The 21,240-nt window shown below is 45.1% G+C and overlaps 1 protein-coding gene across 6 annotated transcripts in view; it reads right to left on the reverse strand.

Annotated features, from left to right (window-relative positions):
- Positions 1 to 21,240, reverse strand: part of UNC13B (unc-13 homolog B) — a 250,615-nt gene that overhangs the window by 20,042 nt on the left and 209,333 nt on the right. For all 6 annotated transcript variants that reach the window (XM_087419541.1, XM_087419540.1, XM_014797472.2 and 3 more), the window contains 13 exons: positions 20,399 to 20,445; positions 17,678 to 17,756; positions 15,411 to 15,485; positions 14,706 to 14,925; positions 12,002 to 12,229; positions 11,257 to 11,398; positions 9,390 to 9,559; positions 8,812 to 8,927; positions 8,312 to 8,475; positions 5,438 to 5,588; positions 3,881 to 3,949; positions 1,997 to 2,086; positions 1,526 to 1,654 (listed from right to left, as the gene is read on the reverse strand). In XM_087419541.1, the coding sequence (XP_087275667.1) occupies positions 1,526 to 1,654; positions 1,997 to 2,086; positions 3,881 to 3,949; positions 5,438 to 5,588; positions 8,312 to 8,475; positions 8,812 to 8,927; positions 9,390 to 9,559; positions 11,257 to 11,398; positions 12,002 to 12,229; positions 14,706 to 14,925; positions 15,411 to 15,485; positions 17,678 to 17,756; positions 20,399 to 20,445 (1,680 nt within the window). The remainder of the gene's footprint in view (positions 1 to 1,525; positions 1,655 to 1,996; positions 2,087 to 3,880; positions 3,950 to 5,437; positions 5,589 to 8,311; positions 8,476 to 8,811; positions 8,928 to 9,389; positions 9,560 to 11,256; positions 11,399 to 12,001; positions 12,230 to 14,705; positions 14,926 to 15,410; positions 15,486 to 17,677; positions 17,757 to 20,398; positions 20,446 to 21,240) is intronic.

Here is a 21,240-nt window from a genome sequence, read left to right on the forward strand (position 1 = left end):
TCCCTAGTGCTCAGTTTGTTAAAGGAATGGATGAGTGAATAAACCAATGACTGAAGGTCAGTAGAGGGAAATAAAAAAAGATAACAAAGGTTTACTTCAGTGTAAATAATGAATGAGAAAAGGAGAGTGAAAGTGAAAAACCGTTAGCAAAATTCAAAGGCTAAAGAAAGTCCCTGAATGGTTTATAAGCCCCCTTTCAAAGTCTAGTTCATCTCATGCTAGGGAATAGAGACAAAATACACAGACAGACCCCTGCATAGCTGAAAGATCAAAGCCGAGAACAGTGTCTTCTCCCAACCAGAGAAAAGCCACAGTTGGATGACAGAGGGGCCCAGAGTGTGGCAAGCTAAATAAAGGCCCCAGGAAAACCTCCCATGGACTCCAGAACCAATGGGAGATTTTACAAACCTTAAAAGGAAGAAGCTTTAAAGATAGTGCTGGCATAAAAAGTACATTAGGGAATGCGAGGGGGCAGTGCAAACAAGATTTTAGTCTTTACTAAAGTGCTCCTAGGAAGCTTTACAAATTCTATGTATTGACCAAAGGCTGTACTCCTATCATATGCTGCCCCAAATCCTATTGCCTTTCAAGGTCTATTTCAAATGCCCCTTGTTCTATGTAGCTTTTACCAGTATCTGAGCAAGAGTAACTTCTTCCTTGGAATCCCTTCAAATTTTATCCCTCTTTCAAGGCCCTTCTAACGGACTGCTTTGATTGGAATTATACATACGCTCATGAGACTCTGAAGGAGCACTATGCTTTCCTCAGACCTGGCCTAGAGCAAACATTCAATACATATCTGTCAGACTGAAAAGAATCTATTTGGCAAACGCGTAGTCTGTAAGACACTGCTAAGACAGGAACTGCAACTGAGTAATCAGACCCAGAAGAAGTCCTGGCTTTGAAATGAGAAAAAAAAAATTATTGAAAGAATCTAGAAATATGTAGTCACCAGGCACTGAGTTATGATGCCAGCCTAAAACAGGTAAAGTAGCTTAGCCTCAAGGACAGGGTCAGTCTTGATAGTCAGCTGATGAATGTATCTCAGAAGACCATGCAGTACACAGAGAAGTGGTCAGGGGGAAAATTTAAACTTCCACAAGCCGGTAGCTCAGAGAGACAGTTACTGATCTCAGAGGAAGGCAGCCTACAACACAGAGGGGTTGGTCCACATGAGTCAGAATAAAATTAAACCTGGGGGAGAAAAAAAGACTCTGGGATGGACTGAGAATTTGCCTACTCATCCCCTGAAACTGTGCTCAAATTCTGGTCACTTTCTTTAGCACCAAACTAAAACTTACTATTGCTACTTCTGTTTGACTCAGTTATGTCTCTTCTCATCCAACGGTCCTTGTCCATAAACAAATGTCTCACATGGTCAAATGGTCCACACTCTACAACTCACTCACCCTTGAGAACATGAAGGACTTTGTCCTGAGCTCCCCTCCACTATGACCACAGCAAAGGAAAGCTGAGTTCCAAGAGCCACTGAAAGCTGGTCCCACCTGATTTCTGAAACTCTTACCAGCTGGTACTGACGGCTGTACAAGTCATGGCAGTTGTTGAAGATATACTCATATGTGGAGTTCAAACAGGCCTTCACGCAATCCTTTACCACCTGGCTGGCTCTTGGAGGGCTTTGCAGTTCTTGCACCTGCCAATTAATAAAAGAAATATGGACCCAGGGTCCCAATCACCTGGGTTGGATCTCCTCCCAGAACTCTCCCCAAACTGCTCTAAATTCCTTCATCTGTCTATAGGGCCCTGGACCCTGCTCTGGGATGAAATTGCCAGGATAGCTGATGGGGAGAACAGCCCAGCCCATCCATGTTAATCCCTTGTTTTCTCAGAAGTAACCCAGGGAACAGGTGTATGGAAATACAGGCGTAGAGGTAACGAATCCTGTAGCCTCAGACTGTGCCCAATGATTCTTATTCTCCATGTCTTTGTGGCCAGGTCCCCAGCCCAGCACCAACCAGCCTAGTTCATCTCTTACCTTCATTCTGAAGAAAGTAATGCTGGTTAGCAAATCCACTGTGGACTTTAAGTCTTGAAGCCGCTCAGGGCTCCCAGCAGGGAAATTATTCTGTTGCAAATAAAGCAAATGTAAGAAAGGAACAGAGAAATATGAAAGCCTTCCCTGTCAAAAGCAATGAAATTAAAAGCTTCTCTAACTGCTACCCACTGGGATTTTCCCTAGTTGAGCTGGACAAAAAAGCTGTAATGCTACAGGTCTCCCTCTCTTTCCCACTGACACAGACAGGCCCTTGCCAAAAGCAAGGGTTAATAATCCCCAGCCAGGAAGGCAACACTTCCTACCCTCAACCCTACTTCCCATGCAATGTGTGAGTATTTGCATAAATGAACACACTCACACGCACATTTTTCTTAGGTGAAGATTATTACACCTAAACAGTGAGTTCTTCAAAAGTTAACAATCTAACTGTATATCCTGGAATATAAGTGGAGCTACACTACAGACCAGACTGAGATCCAGGACGTGTACTTATTTGCATAAATGAACACACTCACACGCACATTTTTCTTAGGTGAAGATTATTACACCTAAACAGTGAGTTCTTCAAAAGTTAACAATCTAACTGTATATCCTGGAATATAAGTGGAGCTACACTACAGACCAGACTGAGATCCAGGACGTGTACTTGCCGTACAGTGACTCCAGCTAGACTACCATTCTGGAGCCAGCAGATGGCAGAGCTCTGAGCAGAACTGCTTTAGGAGTGAGATCCTTAGGACCTTCCCGCCATGCCTTGCTTCATTCCCTTTGGCATCAGTTTTAGGAGGAAGCTGCCAAGGAGAGCTGAAGGGAGATGTTGAGCCACTCTCCATTTTAAGGGTCACTTTTTTAAACTTTCAAATGGCTACTTATATGCCAAATATAAGATATACAGTCAACTCTCCATTATTCATGCAAATGGAGGGCACTGAAAGTGCAGATAATGAAAACCTCATTTCTTTTTGACTTTGAGGTTATGTTTATACTTACTTTTTAATGTGGGTATATTGCCTGTTTTGGAAAGTCACAACACTTTAAAGTAATGAAGCCACTCTAAGAAGATCTAACTTAGGGAAGAATTGAGAAACTGCCCATTTCTCTGTCCTGCCCCATCCCAGCTACTGTACCATCCTCCTACTACATCTATTTCCTCCCTCCATTCTAGGAATGGACATGACGTCTGCTACAAATTACTGCCCTAGCCAAGCTACCCTCTCTCTACTTAGCCAGATCTCACATCTCCCCAGAAAATGAGGAGAGCATGGAAAAACGCAAGAAGGAAATGTAATTATCTGATTTTGTTTTTGGTGAGGAAGGTTAGCCCTGAGCTAACATCTGTTGCCAATCCTCCTCTTTTTTTGCTTGAGGAAGATTAGCCCTGAGCTAGCATCTGTGCCAATGTTCCTCTATTTTGTATGTGGGTCACTGCCACAGTATGGCTTGACGAGCAGTGTAAGCACATGCCCGAGATCCGAACCCGCAAACCCAGGCCACCAAAGCGCAGCACCCCAGACTTAACCAGTACACCAAGGGGCCAGCCCCAATTATCTAATTTTTAAAGGGGCATTTCTGGAAGAGATTATCCTCAGGAGACTCCCTAATGAGAATGCCGTCAGAGAGTTTGGAAGAGTGACGTGAGTGGCACTGGAAAGCAAACTGTCTATAAAAAGCAGCTACTCCTGCTGCTATTTACTCAATGCACGGTCCTTGGAGTTTGGAGAACCACAGGTGTCAATGGCATTGGCTATGCACTTGGGTGTGATGGCAGACCAATTTTCCTTGCCTTCAGTCTTGGCCTACAGTCTCTCTAGACTGAATTTGATATTATCTGTTAACCTACCCCACAGCCATGTCTTCACTCACCCTGTATGTAGAGAGGTCAATCCTCAGTGAGTTGTGTAGCTGGTCCAGCAGTTTTACAAATCTCTCTTTCTGAGGGTGGGAAATAAATAACAGAGAAGAGAGAAATTATCTGTTTCTGAACCCCCTAGACTGCAGCAGAAACAGAACCACCTCTGGGTGAGGAGGAGACATTGGGTTGGGGACACATCCTATTCCATCCCCATGCATAAGGAGAACAACAAACAATATAAGGGAGAAATAGGATAGGTGATCCCTGTTCCATCTCTTAGCATCTCTGTCTCAAACTGGGGAATCTTCTCACAGTGGCAGGGGAAAGGAAGTCCTTGGGAGGGGAAACAGCTCTTTCTATACAAGAGTCAGGAGACGACCAGTGTATCGCCATCCCTTTGGGACTCTAACTCATCTTAGTCAAATAAAAGGAAACTCCAGCCACATTCTCCAACTTGTTCTTGAGCCTCTGGTCTCCTGACTTATCTTGGGGTAGCTAATAATAGTTAAATAGCAACAGCCTAGCAGTAATGATGGAAGGGAGAAATAATGATGCATTTGGAAGGTGATCAGGCAGACCTGATGGAGTTTCTCTTTAAATCACATTCCACATCATTTCCCTTAGTTTATACTTTTTAAATGTTATATAAATAACATATACTACTCCAGTAGTTGATTTTTAGAGAAAAGGTATAATTATATGTGGAATCATGTGCCTGTACGCTGTTGGCATAGCACTCCTAGAATTCATATACTGATTATGTTATATATCATTAGATACTGATAAAGACAATATATAATGGGATGAAACAGAATGGAACAGATATTTGACTAGCTTAATCAATGATATTAATTCATCTACAAAAAGACTCTTAACAATAAGAAAAGTGGTTAGTACCAAAAAAAAGGGCTCAGAGACCCAGTGGATTTGGGGGTATCAGTAATTTTATCCCTAAAGACGTAATCTTTGTGGTGGATCAAAGATATTTCATCCAGTTTATACTGAACTTATGTCAGGTGACATTCTGAGTAAAGATTCAACTTCTCAAGCACCTTAACACCAGGAAAGGGCAAACTCTGGATACGGAAAATAGTCCAGACAACTAGAAAAGGGATAGGCTTAGGTATATACTGGTATCCTTGCTTAGACATCAGTCTCATATGAGCTTAAGTGGTATGAATCTGTCAGAGAGAGACTGAATAATATTAAGAAACGTCCATTTGTGGACCTGCAGGACTCAGGAACATGGTGACTCAACCAAGTTCTTGGCCTAGAGAGGTTCTGTCTGAGCCAGGCGGTGCTCCACCCCTCCCAAACTATGGTGGTGCTATTCTGCCTTCTCTCATTTATCCATATCTGAGGAGAGTCTATTAGTAAGTCTACATATCCATAATAAAATAAGGATAGTCTATTAGCATAGTCTAGATACCCATGAGAAAACAAGTTCATCTAAGTGGCAGCTATCTGAATTATAGGCATATCAACCAACTCGACAGTACCGACCGTGAAAAAAGCAAACTTTGTTAATTGGTAACAAACAGGTAGATATGTTTTTACATCATACTCACCCCAAAGTTGGAGGCTGCAAAGCGATCAGACGCAGAGACATTGGTGGAGGCGGTTGTGTGGGCATAGTAGGCATTGATGTTGGCCAGTAAGGTGCTCATCACTGCTGGCACACCAGGACACATGTACTTGGATGACAAACATGCAAAGTGCCTGAAAAACAGCACCCCCAGCCTCAAAGACTCTTCAGGGCTTACAGCAAAAGCCAAGTAATCAAAGATCTCACTGATGTGTATGAAGCTTCCAATCACCTTGGCATACAAGGATCATCATAATTTATTCACCAAATATACATTCAAAGAATGCCTACCATGTGCCAGACCCTGTGCTAAGCACTACAATCCAAAGATGTGATAGCCTGGTAGAGAAAGCAAGAGTTAGAAAGTAAATCAATAATCCAAGGCATGCTAGGCAAAAACACTGTGGAAATACACAGGAAGATCACCTAAATCAGCATGGTTAGGGGCAGGAAAGGATTAGAAAAAAGCTTCCCCAAGAAGAGATGGTTGAACCAAGTCTTAAAGGATTAGTAAGAATTAATCAAATGGAGAAGTGTGCGGGGAAAGGGAAATTGCACTGCAAAGACAAGTATATTCATGAGAGAGTGATCCATTTGGGAAACCTCAGCTATGGTGACTGTTCAGGGGTCTGATAGAGGAATATCAAGAAATGAGAAATGAGAAGTAGGCAGAGAACAGATAATAAAGGAGTTTATCCTAAATGCTATGGTAAATTTTTAAACAAAGGCACAGTGTGATCAGATTAGTCTTTGAGAATGGGTCCCTTTGATGATAAATTGGAAAAGAAGACTTGAAGAGATATAAGAGTAAGACAGAAAGACCAGTGGAAGAGTTACTGCAATCATTCAGAAAAGAAGCAATGAAGCACTAAATGGAACTGAGAAATGATTAAGAGCACAGACTCTGGTTTGAATCTCAGCTCCACCATTCATTCAGTGACCTGGGGTACATTACTTCAACTTCTCTATGCTTCAGCTTTCTTATGTGTAAAATGGGAAAAATAATGATACCCACCTCATAGGGTTGATATGGACATTAAATGAGTTAACATTCATAAAGTGCTTGGACCAGTGCGTGGCACATAAGGATAATCTCATTATCATTATTATTGAGCTACCGCAATAGTGATAGATTAAAAACTAGAGGTTTTAGAGATAGGATCTGGGAGTTAAAGGGGTAGTAGTAAACAAGAAAGAAAAGTTTAGCCTGACTCCTAAATTCGTTTGGACAACTGCATAGAAAATCATCCCATTTGCTAAAACAGGGAATACAGGAAGATAAGCATATTTGGTGGAGATGATGGTGATCTGGAATTTAGCCATGCTGAGTTTGCAGTGTCTGTGGGAATACCAAAAAGCCGTTGAAGAGAGACCTAAAATTCAGGAAGAGATCTGATCTGGAGAAAGATCTGGGAGTCCCTAGCCCAGAAGTAGTGGCTGTGGTCATAGGTTTGGATGAGATCATCCAGGGAGAGTGAACCGAGTAAGAACGGCAGAGGGGCCATTCTCAAAACTCATTCTTCACCATATTTCTTCTCTCCATCTACACCGAACTTCTTGTAATTCCTTGAATATTCTATGCTCTGTTGCATCTTAGCACCCCAGCATATGCCCTACCAGACACGCCCTTCCTTTTCTGGATTTCAAGACTCAGTTCAAGTGTCAACTCTTCAATGGATTCCCTCACATGCCCCCCCTAAAATTTAGATGTTCTCATAATACCCTGTGAGTACTTCTACCATAGCACTTATCACATTATCACATTATATATAGCCCTGAGCTAACATCTGTTGCCAATCCTCCTCTTTTTTTGCTTGAGGAAGATTAGCCCTGAGCTAGCATCTGTGCCAATGTTCCTCTATTTTGTATGTGGGTCGCTGCCACAGTATGGCTTGACGAGCGGTGTAAGTACAGACCTAAGATCTGAACCCGCGAACCCGGGCCGCCAAAGCGCAGCACGCTGGACTTAACCAGTACACCAAGGGGCCAGCCCCAATTATCTAATTTTTAAAGGGGCATTTCTGGAAGAGATTATCCTCAGGAGACTCCCTAATGAGAATGCCGTCAGAGAGTTTGGAAGAGTGACGTGAGTGGCACTGGAAAGCAAACTGTCTATAAAAAGCAGCTACTCCTGCTGCTATTTACTCAATGCACGGTCCTTGCAGTTTGGAGAACCACAGGTTTGGTTGTTTACTGGTCTGTCTCTCCTGCTAGACTGAATTCCCCAAGCATAGAGGCCCCATCTTCTTCATCTTTGTGTTCTCAGCACCTAGCACAATGTGTGACACATAGAAGGAACTCAGTAAGTCTGTAAAATAAAGCACAGCCAGGGCAATAGCTACCCTCTGCTTACCTAGGGCTGCTGCCTGTGCACAGCTCTAGTGGCAGCCTCATCAATAGACAAACTATACCTCTTATCATAGTAGGTGGGAATTTCTGTTATAGGAGTCTTGGTCAACGCAAGACACAGCTGCTTTCCCTACAGTTTAGTGCCCTCCGACATCCAGGCCAACCTACGAAAGCTTGTCTGTCACACACATATACACGAGCACACATGCCCTGTCTCCTCAGGCCTGTGATGTTTGGGCATGTTTGTCCTTGCATAGCCTCACGTACCCTTTAACCTTCCTATCTCTAAACGTTGGGGTAGACAGACAAATACCTTCTCCCTGAGTTACTGCTCTTAATACATATATCCGCTTTGCCTTGGGGCGTAGACCCACTTCACCCAGATCAGAGAAGAAAGCAATGAATCACTGCATATTATCCTACTGAGGACCTATCCACCCTGTCAATGTGCCTTCTTAGCCACCCCAAGGGTTAGTAGCCACTTCCCAAAGCCCCAGGGGAGCCTCACGTCATGGCCTGATATATGGATTCGATGCCATAGCGCATGGCGAATTCATCCACAATTTCTTGGGCAGTTTCATCAAAGTACACCTTCCACGCATCGTCTCCTCGAGCCTCAGGGATCCGAATTCCTCTACTGCCCTGAACATCTGTGAGGTAATGGAAAAGGTTCTGCAGGAGACAGAGCAAAGGAAAGAGTTAAATACATATTGAAAACAAAAAGAAAATCTGGTGGTAAAGTTCAGGAGAATGTGAATAGGGTTTCACAGGAATTCTGTCCTTTAAGTCACTGTTCAGTTCCTCCTGTGGCCCCAATAGGCTCTTCTCACATTAGTGAAAGAGAACTGAGACTGAGACTGTTACTTGGGCTGTCCAGGGTAGAACAGTGAGCCAACGATAAAATAAAAAACAGGCCTCAGACCTTCAACCCTGCAGTAGTCCTATTCATTATCAGAGGCCCCTCCCACTACTGCTTTCTGATACCCCATCTACCAAGGGCTGGCTCACCTCATGGAGACACGTATACTGCACATGATACGGGGCTACCTTCTCTTCCCCCTTGATCTCCACACTGATTTGGAGTCGGATAGCCCCTGAGACGGCTGATTTGTCTGTCCTCTTCTCTAGGAAGAAAAGAAGACTGGAGATTGACACCAATGCAACTATAGACAGTGTAGACAGCCCCCATCCTGGCTTAACTCAAAAAAAAGGAGGCACTGACCCAAGGGTTCACCTAACAGGGTAAACTCACTCCATTGACCACATAGTCCACAAATACCCCAATTATTCCCAATAGGAATTCTCCTATACCATTAGGAGAATAGAGGACTAAAGGGATTAGGGATGAGTATAAAGATTAAAGGGGCTTCTGAAATCTGGAGAATGTCCAGCCAGAGTGAATTCCAGCCACCCCCACTTCTCTGTCCCCCATGTCTACCCAAGGTCGGTTCCCTGCAGGTAAGGCAGGCCCTGTATAAAGGTATGCTTTCGAGATTGAGTGGTGGTTTTGGTAGACAGGACTTTCCCCCAGGTTCCCCATTCATGCTCTCCCTTCCCAGCAACTTTCTCTGGTCCTGTTTCCTCACCCAAGTTGTACCAAACGTCCATCTCGCCACTCAGTGTCCGAACCTCAACGATAGTTTGGCCGAGGAAATCATCAGACTCTCGCTTTAGCCGCTGCTTTACTCTTGACTTGATGTCATCATCCTCATCCCACACACGTACCTTAATGCGGTCAGAAGAGTTGTGGCACTCACTATGAGAGAATTAGGCAGGCTCTGTTAGGGAAGGAACCAGCAGCCCCACTCCTATTACTTCCAATTCCCTCCCAAAGCTCCATCAACTGCACTTGAGGCTCTGCAGAGGAAGAGAAGGAGTCAGAGAACAGTGGGACTAGAGTTCCAAGTGAGTCAAGCTATCCCAGCAAATGGCTCTTCATTCCTCAGCCTGGGTGGCTCTACATACATAGCCAGTCCTCACTGCCTCGGGACAAAAAAGGGAGAGGGGAAAGAACAATTAGGGACAATTTTGATTTCCTGTGCAGCTAGCTGTATCAGCAATACCAACAGGAAAACAACTGGACAGATGCCACAGAGCCCTAGGAAGCAACTGCTAGTTCCCTCCCCAGAGTCGGTAAAAGTGCTAATGTTCATGGTATGTCCATCTGGTCGTATCTGCTTAGCTTTCTATCTAGCTCCCTCATCTATCTAAGTATGTGCTTGGTGAACTTCTGTCATTCTTTAATTCCCATGTGAACTGTCATTTCCTCTATGGTGTTTGCTTTGGAGAAGGGAGTTTTCCCAGGTCCCTTCCTCATGCTTTCCTTCCACAGCAGTTGCTTTCTGGTCCTGATGCCTCACCCAAAAGTTGTACTCAACAGAATCTGCTGCTCCTTTCCCTGTGTTTCATAATATCTTTGCACATTCCATTAAAATATTATAGTCTAACTACTGGTCTATTGAAAGATAATAGACAGATCAACAATGAGCTTCTGGAGGCCAGGGATTGTCTTACACATGTATAATGTCTTGTACAAAACAGGGGCTTAATGAATTGTTTACTAAATGGATAAAAGGGGGTAAAACTGACTACAGAGCCAATTAATTTAGAATCAATCATAAGAAGGATTCAAGCAGGAGCCACTCAGATTCTCAAAGAAACAGGTGTTTGCCCCAGTAACTGCTGCCTCTAGATTGGAGACTGATTTTACTAGGCCCCAATTCCTTTCCACATGAGTTCTCCACGGAGCCAACAGGAGGGGGTCTCTATCTGCGTGGCCAGCCTACTTAGCTGATTCAGACTCAAAGTCCTGGTCCTAGGCTTTAGGGGTGTGACAAAGCATCTGGATTCTCCAGACATTAGTCCAAGTCCTAGGCTAGATCTTGACATTTTTCAACAACCATCCCTTACTGTCTATTAAATAGTCTGTACGAAAGTGAGATGATGGAAAAAGGAGTGGGGGTGGAAGCTGAGGAAGCAATAAAAGCAGAGCCCTTTAAGGGAAATGAAAACTTCTCCAGACCCCAGATTTCTTCTATCTTCAAGTCAGAATTACCCAACTCTAGGACAAGGACATTCCTTCCCTACTCCCCAGAAGAGCCTAACCTTTCCTAGGCAGGATGGCAGGTACACAACAGGGTGGTCAGTCCCTGGTTCTGTCACTGAACAGCAGTAAAATCCTTCTAGCACTAGAAAAAGCAGTATGGAATGCCCAGAGTCCCCTTTAATAGCACCAGTTAAGACAGGGGTTGGGAAAAGTAACGCTGATCCAACAGTCCATGAGAAGAAACCCAGAGAAAGAATGGCTGCTGCTCAATTGAAGCATGTGAGAAATGGGTGTTCTCTACTGCCTCTGCCCCATCCCTCCTAGAGTCTAAGCCCAGAATAACAGGATTTGATGCTGCTCCCAAAATACACACAGTCCCAGGTAAGACAAAGCCCTCTGCAACTTACAAATGGAACTTCTCCTCCCAAACAGGATTCAGGTTCCCAAAAATGGTCTTGGTACGCTTCTTGGTTTTGCCCACTTGCACAGTCACATAAGGGTCACTGGATCCTGTCTTGTCCTTGGCTTGTAGGCCCTGGGCACAAACCACTGCAACCCAAATACATAGAGGAGGAGGCTTCAGAGTATGCTCCAGAAGTCAGAAGTCCTCCATAGCGTGACTCATATGTTCTCCATCTTAGAGCAGTCTCTATCTGCTCCTTGCACAGGAACCCTAATCTTCTTACTCCTCCACATCTATCCTTAGTCCTGGGCCACCAGCCTTTCCCTAAGCCTAGCCCAAGAATCCCACCTTCCCACCGGAGCCCTAACTGACCACTTACCACCTACACTGGTCCTTACCTCCTCTGAGACATGCACACTTCAGCCACACCCACCCAGTTAGTAAACAACTGGTTAACTATCTCCTGACTTCCTACTGTCCTCTTGCCCCCACCCCCAGCTCTCGAATATCAGACTGTTACCAAATCCTTCTATGAGCATTCATATAATCTGCAGGTGCCAGGCTTGCCTCTCCCAGCACCCCCTGGCATCACGGTCTAGGAGAGGAGGAGTGATGAGGCCCTCCCTCCTCCCCTCAGTTCTATCTTCTTTATCCCCTGCCCCCTGCTCCCTCACAATCAGGATGCTTCATCCCCAGGCTCCTCCCCATAGCCTAGGCCTTCTTGTCCCCTCACACTTCAACTTGCTCACCAGTGATGGTAATCTTGGCTGACCATTTGGAGGTGCCGTCTAGCACGCTCTGCTTCACTGTTTTCATCTGTTGCACATGGGCAACTTTGCTCACAGTGAAGACATCCCGGATAACTTCAAAGATCTCCGGCTTATTCCGCTCTCGAATCTTCATGCGGTCCTTCATGGCCATGATAATGTTCTGGGTCCGGTCCTCAGCTCCATGTTTAGAGCTCTTTTCTGCAGCCCCTGAAGGATGGCCAAAGACAGAAAGTAGGGTAACCAACGGGCCACCTACCAGACCAAGGGTCAGGCTGGGGAATGGGGCCTGAGAGAGGTCACTGAGCAGTGGGAGAAGCTTAGGAAGACTGGGATATCTCTGGGAAAAGTTAATCACTATATGACCTGCTAGAGTTTAACACCTGGCCAATGGAGTTTAAACGCAACTCAAAGGGTAGCAAAAACTTGATAACTGCTGTGGGGGTTTATTATACTATTTTACTTAGATATATGTTGAGTTTTTCATCAAAAAAGAAAGAAACAAAAAATGTAGCTCAGTCTGTAGTTGGCTTTGTCTTTCTTCCACCCAGATGGTGACTGAGAGATATCCTTCAAGTCTAAGGCCAAAATATTACCAATGGGTATCTCAGTTATCAGGGAGGGATGGTGGGTGGGCATGACAACTCCACCAATCTCATCCAACTTCCAAGCCATGAGACAGATCCCAGAATTTGTCACGGCATACAGTTGGGTTCTGCCCCATGGCTCCAGTGCCTTTAATCTCAGAAAAGAGTGTGGTAAGGTGAGAGAAGTATGGCTTTTTGGTATCAGACAGAGTTGGGTTCAAATCCTGACTCTACTACTTACAACTGGGTAAACTGGTTTCTTCTAAGAGAAGAAAATGGCACTTATCTCTCAGAGTTGTAAGAAGCATTATATTAGCATACATAAAGCATCTAGACCAATGCCTGGCACCTTGAAAGTACTTAATAAATGGTCACTATTATTGTTACCACCATCATTATTATCCTGGCAGGAATGGCAAGGGCCATCCTCACCAGCTGTGACTCCAGCCAGCTCATCTTAGAGGCTCGGAGGCTTTCCCTGCTGCCCTAAGGATTATGGCAGAACACGGATTCCTCTGGTGTATTTCACCAACCAGACTTCTCAGGAAGGGGCCCTTCTTTACTTTATTGGTTTTGTAGACTGGCTCTTACCTCTCTCTAGTCTCCAAAGGCTTAGGCCTTTATTATAAAACCTGGAGCAAAAAATTAAGGCCAAACATCTGTATCCTAACCCAGGGAGGATGGCAAGCAAGTTTTCTGTCCAGGGAGGCCCACAGAAGGGCATTTCATTCTACTCTGTGCTTCATAGAAGCCTTAGGCAGAAGATATTTTCTGATAAATGAAAAATGACCTGGGCTGCATCCTACTCTTACCATTTACCATATCCCGTGCAATGCTACTTCTTCCTTGGACTGGGACTTCTGAAAGGGCCTTGAGAAGAAGATCAACACCCTTGCTACAGAAAGCATTTCAAGTTTCCAGCAAGCAGCCTATGTAGCCAGCCTGACTGCTAGTTCTCAGCAATTAAAGCAAGGGTCTGCTGCCACCTGTGCTTGTCACCCCGTCATGATGGGTTTGGGCAAAGTCATCACAGGCATTTGTCTTTAGGAAGTCTTTTCAGAGCCCCATCTCTTCCACTGACTTTGTTCTACCTGTCTCTTCACGTCCACTATAGCCCTGCTAGTGGTACCAATCTAGGGCTCTTCAAAGGACGTTTTAAGTGAACAATTCCTCGAGGCCTCTCCCTGAGCCCCTTTTATGTCATATGTCTTTCCTTGGGATAATGAAGTGCTTGTGAGTCTAAAGGTGACCTTCCTTTCTCCTACCACAATCCTTGAATCTTTCATTGCTATCGCTTGGCTCTGAGTAACACCTGGGAGACCTAGAGGGGTGAGAAAATACTTTCCCACATCCCCTAACCCTGCTCCTCTTGGGGTCCAGCCACAGTGGTACAAGCTCAGCAGGAGCAGAGCAAGGAGACAAGAACTTGGAGTGCGGTAGTACTCCTTTGACTCCACCTCCTTTGACAGAAACTTGTTACTTTTCTGGCTTCTACCCTCCCCACTCTGTGATGGCAGCACAAATCACATATTTAATGAGGACCTTGGGAGTCTGGTACATTCTTCTCCGGGACCTCTGCCCGATCCATTTGAAACCTCTGTTCCTGGCACTGTTATCCAAAAGCTGCATCTATAAGCAAGGAATAAATGCTGCCTTCCCTGGGTCCTAGGGTCTAGACCTCAGGGGCTTCCTCTGTGAGGCCTGGAACCTCACAGAACTCTCTCTCTTCTCATTAGTTTTGGTCCCCGATTAAACATGCTCTAGTTATTTGGGTAATATGGTCACTGTGGTGTGTACACTACTTAAGCATAGCCTCTGGGATGATCTGAATCCTGGAAGAGATTCTAGTTCCACGAGAGGATCACAGAAAGCTCAAAGAATTTTTCCTAAAGGTACTTAAGAGAGTGCTGTAGAACCTGTTATTTAGAAGAGCAATGCCCCTTGACTCAAGACCTTACTTTCTCTGAAAAGGAAAGAGCTTTAGAATCAGGTAGACTGGAGGAATGACAATCCAGCCATCCTAGCTCTTTGCTGTCAGACTATTTTGGAGAGGCCCTGCTGCCCCTGCTCCCCACCCCTCATCCCGCAGGGGCACTCACGCTGCAGGCAGTCGGCGTTGAGTAGGTCCTGGCACTTCTCATGGCACTTGACTCCACATTCGCTGCAGCGCATGCCCTGCCGGGGGATGCCCCAGAGCAGGCCCTCACACTCATAGCAGTAGGTCGGGGTAGTGGCCGTCCAGACCTCAAAGTTGTGGGGTGTGGTGCACGAGATGGGGTAGATTAAGGCCTGGAGGGTTTTCTTATATACATGGGATTTCTGAAAGACATATACCCCATTACCCACCAGCAACTTTAGGTATCTGCTGGGACATACCAGACCCTTGCAGAGCAATCAAGACCCTGGTTTCTCCTCTGGAAATGGAGAAGATGCTCTAGCCTGGCCCAGCCCATAGCCCAGCCTGGCAGAACGAAGCCTGCACTGTTGTGCTCCTGGTCATTCAAGACAGTTGGATCTAACCTAAAAGCTGGGTCTGAGCCTTGTCTCAGCATTCATGGGAAACAGAGGTACTAGGCCCATCATAAAACCCTGAGTTGAGTAGTCACATACTCCAACATGAGACTTGGGCTCACCCCTGGTCTGGACCCTTGCCTTTCCCAGTATGGAAAACTGAGACCCAGTGCTATCTATCTGTTTCATTAATGACGTGTGCTCAACACTCTTGAATTCCCAATTAGTATGGCTACAGTGATGATCACCAGTCTCTAGGCCAGTGGACTCATGAAAGACCAAGGGTCACTTACCAGCTCTTCATCCTTGAGAGAGGTGTGTGTAGCCATTGCAGAAGTAATCCCTGCCTTCCGGGACTGGACCAGTGACTGTGAGAGAAGACCTGCTGTCAGCCCTGGTTCCCACCAAGGGCTGGCAAAGTCCTGGGAAGGAGTTTCAGTGACCAAAGCAACTTGCCTGTAACTTACTATCTTCTCTCTATTTTTACTGTCATTCACAGGGACTGCACATGGGTAATAGGTAACAAGCATTCCAGGTTAAGATCCATAACCCAAGGCCCTCAGGGGACTATTCTAACAATATTAGAACAGCACTTCTGTCAGGGTACCTATCATCCAAAGAGTTTCTCTTTTCTTCACTATTTTTAGGTATTCCACCCCTTGTTTATAGGAAAGCAAAGGAAAATAAAATTTTAGAGTTATAGTAGGAAATAAGTCATTAAGAATAGAATAAACACACAACCCTGTCAGCGTCAGATTCAAGAACCATCCCTAAGAATGATTCCATGCTATCCTCTAACCCCTCGTACTACCCCATGCCCACACAATCCCAAATGGCTGTAGAGGCCAATAGCCCAGAAGAGCAGGGGACTTGGTAAGTGAAAGGGGCAATGTAGCCTCAGTCACATCAAGCAGGGCAGGGGGTTAAGTCTGAGAGCTGGGGCTGCCCTGTTAGTCAGGCTTTTATGTACAGGGGCACCACATACATGTATCTGCCAAGGTCAAGCCTTAGGGGCTGCCCCTGGAGAGGCACATGGTTTCCATAACACAGTGGACATCGGGCAGACAGAAGTTATAATATCAGCCAAAGCTGGAGGAATAGTTGGAAGGGGCCCAGGTGGCTTAAGATGTGGGCTCTTATACAGGATGGGAAAGGACTCTGGAGACACTCACCATGGCCTGCGCAGAGGAGAGCAGAGAAAGGAACAACATTATGTTAAAGCCCCCCCAAGGGCATGAAAAAACTTTCAGAGGCAACTGAGAGGTTCTTCCCTATAGTCCAACGTAAGGAACATATCCCTACCCTCTCTGCCTCTATCCACTGAAAACTGTCTTCAACCCAGACAGCTGGCCAGGGCCCAAGGCCTAGAGTTCCTACTCTAAGGAGAATTATGCCATAAAGTGAAATATAGGCACGGTTAAAAGGCAGAGGAGGGGACACGAGAAATGAATAAGACACAGCTATCCAACAGTTAAGCAAAGGAGCTGGTGGGCAAGAGGAAGTAGAGGATGAGAAAAAGGAGGAGAAGAAGAAAGAGGAGATGGAAGACAATGAAAGAAGGTCATAAGAAGAGATGACATCGGGATTTATCTTCATCCAACCAGCTTGATGAAGAGTTGGTAGAAGAAGAAGTGTATTAGAAAGTAAGGAAAAAGAGAAAGGAGAAGATACACAAATAGTAGGAAAGAAAGAAATGATTAAGAGGATAGTTCCATTAAGCCAACTAAGGAGGGAGGAACTGGTGGAAAAAAAGAGAGCAGAGAATGGAGGAGAAATGGAAAAGGGGTGGATAGAAAAAACAGGGCAGACAGAATAGAGAGGGAAAAAAAAGAAAATAGGAGCAGAAAACGGTAATAAGAAAAAGGGTTCCAGTCTTACTGAACATCTAGCTTTAGAGCCCTGGGACTCTGGGACAGCCTGTGCCCCAATCCACCCCCACTTCCCACTAGGCTATGGAAAATTCCTTGAGCTGACACTGCCTCAGGAAATATGATCCAAAATGGGAGCTTTTGGTCATCTGGAGATCCTGAAATCAGCTTTAACTCCTAAGCCTATTTCAATTCAATTCCACAAATTTTTATCATTACCTCTCAGTGCGCCAGACACTGAGTTAAAGACTAGGGGCTCAGAGATAGTCTAGAAAGCCCATGTCTTGAGAGGAGACTGTCACTTGACATCCAAGACGGAGATGCACTAAGCTCAAAGGTGTAGATCAGGGCTAGAGGCAGTTTCCATTCCGGGTCATCAAAGAAGGGTATAGAGACACCTAGAGAAACTAGACACCCAGAAGAAACCCTGGAGCCCAGCTTTGAAGGCCCAACCTATAAATGTTCCAGGTAGGAGCTTGAGCTAATAAAGAACCTGGGGCTCTGACGAGGAAGTGAGGTAGAACAAGGTCCCACTGAAGCCATCATTAAGTCTCAGTAACACTTTAAATGATTGATCTTCAGACCAATACTTAGCACACTAAATGGACCACTACCAGTCCTAATAACTTGCCAAGGCCCAATGGGGGATATCCCAGGGCTACAGCCTAAGCCTGCACAAGAGTCTCACTCACCAGATTACTGACAAGTGGCAGTGGCTTCTTTCTGCGTAGATCTGGCATGCTGTCAATGCCATAGAGTCCTCCAGCTGGCCTGAGGAGAGAAGAAAATATAACAGGACCTTGAGTCCTGCCTTGAGTTACTGGCAGGTTCAGTGTTCCATTCTCCTTGCTCACTCTCTCCCCAGAGGAAGATGAACTGACCTCCACCACGTGCCTTGGAGAGGGCTAAGGAAGATAGAAAGTGAGGGAAATAAAGCCATGGGATGATGACAAGTGGAATCTGCTCTCAAAGTGCCCCTCAGTATCTCCTTTTATGGTTTTAGCCAAGGACTGAGAGCTCTTTTATCCCATAGTAACAGACTGTTCAAGGCACCTCTATTTATTTGAAGGTCCTTATGTTCCATAAGGCAAGGTAGGAATTGGTGGTTAAGAGGGTTCCTCCTCACACTCAGGCCAGAGACACTGCTCCCAAAGATAAGTCTTTCCTGGCCTGAGCTAGAACAGAGCCCACAGGGATGGCTGTACAGAAGAGCTGCTGCCTAGGTGAGCAAGATGGCCAAACAATGACGTGTTAGGAGACCTTCTCCATCCTGAGTAGAAGAGCCACAAGTCCTGTCTATCCAAGCCTCTTGAAGCAGACGGGTCTCCATGGAAAGAAGTACCCACATAATCAACTGGAGGCAGAAGAAGTGGGATGAGACATTCCAAAAGACCATTTAGGGGGTAAGAAAAAGACCATTTAGGAAGGAAAGAGCAAAAGGACTCAGAGTCTGGCCTAGTTCTATGGACACATCAATAAGAACCAGGAAAAATTATAGCTGGAGCAACTGGAGATTTCTAAAACTTTTATATCTTTTCTATGCTTATTAATTTTGTTGTTCTTTGCCTGTTCTTCCATAACAATATGCAATAAAAATACAGAGAATGTCCCAAGAGGAACACCACTCTCATTTTTAGATAACCTGGATTTTATCCCCAGATCTTCTACTAACTCACTACATGTCCTCTGCCAAAATTCCTTCCTCTCCTTGGGTCTTGGTGTTGCTTCCATAAAGGAGGCGGATGAACTACAAAATCTCTCTGACCCTTTAGAAGCTGTCATTCTGAGACTCAATGGAAAGAACTCAGTTCCTTGGTTTTAATGAGAGCAATGAGGTGGGGAAGGTGGGGTGGCTGGGTTGTACACCATAGGTGGTATGAAAGAGAAATGTAGCAGAAGAATAATTGGGTCAAGGCCAGGAGCTGAAACAGGCAACCTGATATGTTGATTTCTAGTGAACTAGCTTCCTAAGCACAGGCAGTGAACTATTCTCAATGAGACTACCACACCTAGGGAAGTTCTAAACTTGTGATAGCTTCCAAGGACTATGCTGAAGGAAAGGAAGGATGACAACAGGGAAGCATTTAGAAAATCACTATATGGCTCCATGTAAAAATAGCTTGGGGGGCCGGCCTGCTGGCATAGTGGTTAAGTTCATGCATTCCGCTTCAGTGGCCTGGGGTTCACAGGTTCAGACCCCGGGCGCGGACCTACACACAGCTTGTCAAGCCATGCCGTGGAGGCATCCCACATACAAAATAGAGGAAGATGGGCACAGATGTTAGCTCAGAGCTAATCTTCCTCAGCAAAAAGAGGCGCATTTGCAATGGATGTTAGCTCAGAGCCCGTCTTCCTCACACAAAAAAATTAAAAAAAAAAAATATCTTGGATATCTTCGATTAGCATGTATGTATTTTACAATTTTTTTTTTAAAGATTTTATTTATTTATTTTTTCCTCCCCAAAGCCCCAGTAGATAGTTGTATGTCATAGCTGCACATCCTTCTAGTTGATGTATGTGGGACGCGGCCTCAGCATGGCTGGAGAAGCGGTACGTCGGTGCGCGCCCGGGATCCGAACCCGGGCCGCCAGCAGCGGAGCGCGCGCACTTAACCGCTAAGCCACGGGGCCAGCCCTGTATTTTACAATTTTAGAAGAAAAAAGCTAAAGCCCTGAAGAAGGGCTGCTGAAGAAGCAACTGGTGCCACAAGTTTGTAGCTAACTCTAAAAACTATAACATACACCACTTAAGCCAAGAAGTTTCTTTGCAATATAAATAAGCTTTTGACAAAAGAGGAAAGGATAGCTCATTCACATGATTAACTATTGATTTAAAAAAGACAAATTACAAGGAAAAGAAGCATGTAAAAATGTAGTAAATAACTTTATCAGAAGTACAGACGGAACACTCAGAGCTCATAAGGATTGCTACTTATGTCTTGAGCTGAGTGGAATGGAATAAGTAGATGACTCAAAACCGCTGAAGGAGGAAGCAGCCCAGAGAGTAATCAAATAAGCTACAATGTCAACAACGGATTAAAAAGAAACTATCTCCAAACGCAGATACTTTTCTAGTTTCCTCTTTCTTCTACCACTTTCTTCTTTCTTCTTCCTCTTTCTTACACCACTATGATGCAATGGATCAGAAATTCCAGAGGCAAGGATGAGGGAGCCCCAAAGCTCCTTCCCCTGCTCCAGAGGAACCACTCTGCAAAGCTCTCTCTTCTGCCTCTGAGGAATCAGTCTGCAGAGTGCTCTCCTCTGCCCCCAGAGAACCAACCAATCTCTACAGTAGAACCTCTTCCTTCCCCAGGATCCAGTTTATGGAGCTGTTTCTCCTGCTTCCCACAGGAAAAGCTAAAAGCAGCATGAGAGACTATAAAATCCACAGAAACCTTGAAGGGAATCACTTACCCATCAGGGAGCCACTGGGGCAAAGAAGGGTCACCATCATCCGGAATCTTTAAAAAGAGACAGAAAAAAGTTAGATCCAGGGAAAGATGGGAGACTACCATCTTTCTTTGGTCATGCAGTGAGCAGTAAAGTAGGAAGCTCAGAGCAGTGCAGGTCACATACACCAGGTAGTGACACAGCCAGCCTGACGTCTAAGCCAATGCCCTGATCAGGCAGGGCAACAAGCAGGCTGCTGAAATGAGCAGTACTTCGTCTCCCTTCTCCCCAGTGAATAGGAAGGATATAAAGCCAAGCTCACTGAGATCCCAGGGCTAAGGTTCACTGGGAGGGTGACAGCTGCCAGAACTTCTATTCCCCTCACACAACCCAATGGTGTACACAACAGTAAGCCAAGGCCAGGAGAAGGGTCCACTTGGGCTTCCAGGCTTCACTAAAGCAAAAAGACAACTTCACATAGAGTCTGATCTTCCAGCTCTATTCCTAAGTTCCCTTGGCTGCCCCAGAGTGGGACCTGGTCTTTCTGGATTCCCATCTGATCTTATGATTTGACTTTTAAAGCCCTAACTCACTGACACTGAGTACACTCTACATTTGATAAGCTCTATGTAACAAGAGAACCCAGGGCAGACACTTGGATTATCACTCTGGTGAATTTTATGAGCTCTATAACGAGAAGGTGAAAATTGAGGCACCAAATAATTCAAGGAAGGAACAGTTTGAAAACACTTTTTTTTTTTTGTGAGGAAGATTAGCCCTGAGCTAACATCCGATGCCAATTCTCCTCTTTTTGCTGAGGAAGATTGGCCCTGGGCTAACATCCGTTCCCATCTTCCTCTACTTTA

The sequence above is a fragment of the Ceratotherium simum genome, chromosome 29 (assembly GCF_057802395.1).
Source record: "Ceratotherium simum simum isolate JZ-2026a chromosome 29, ASM5780239v1, whole genome shotgun sequence".
NCBI classification, from domain to species: Eukaryota; Metazoa; Chordata; class Mammalia; order Perissodactyla; family Rhinocerotidae; genus Ceratotherium; species Ceratotherium simum.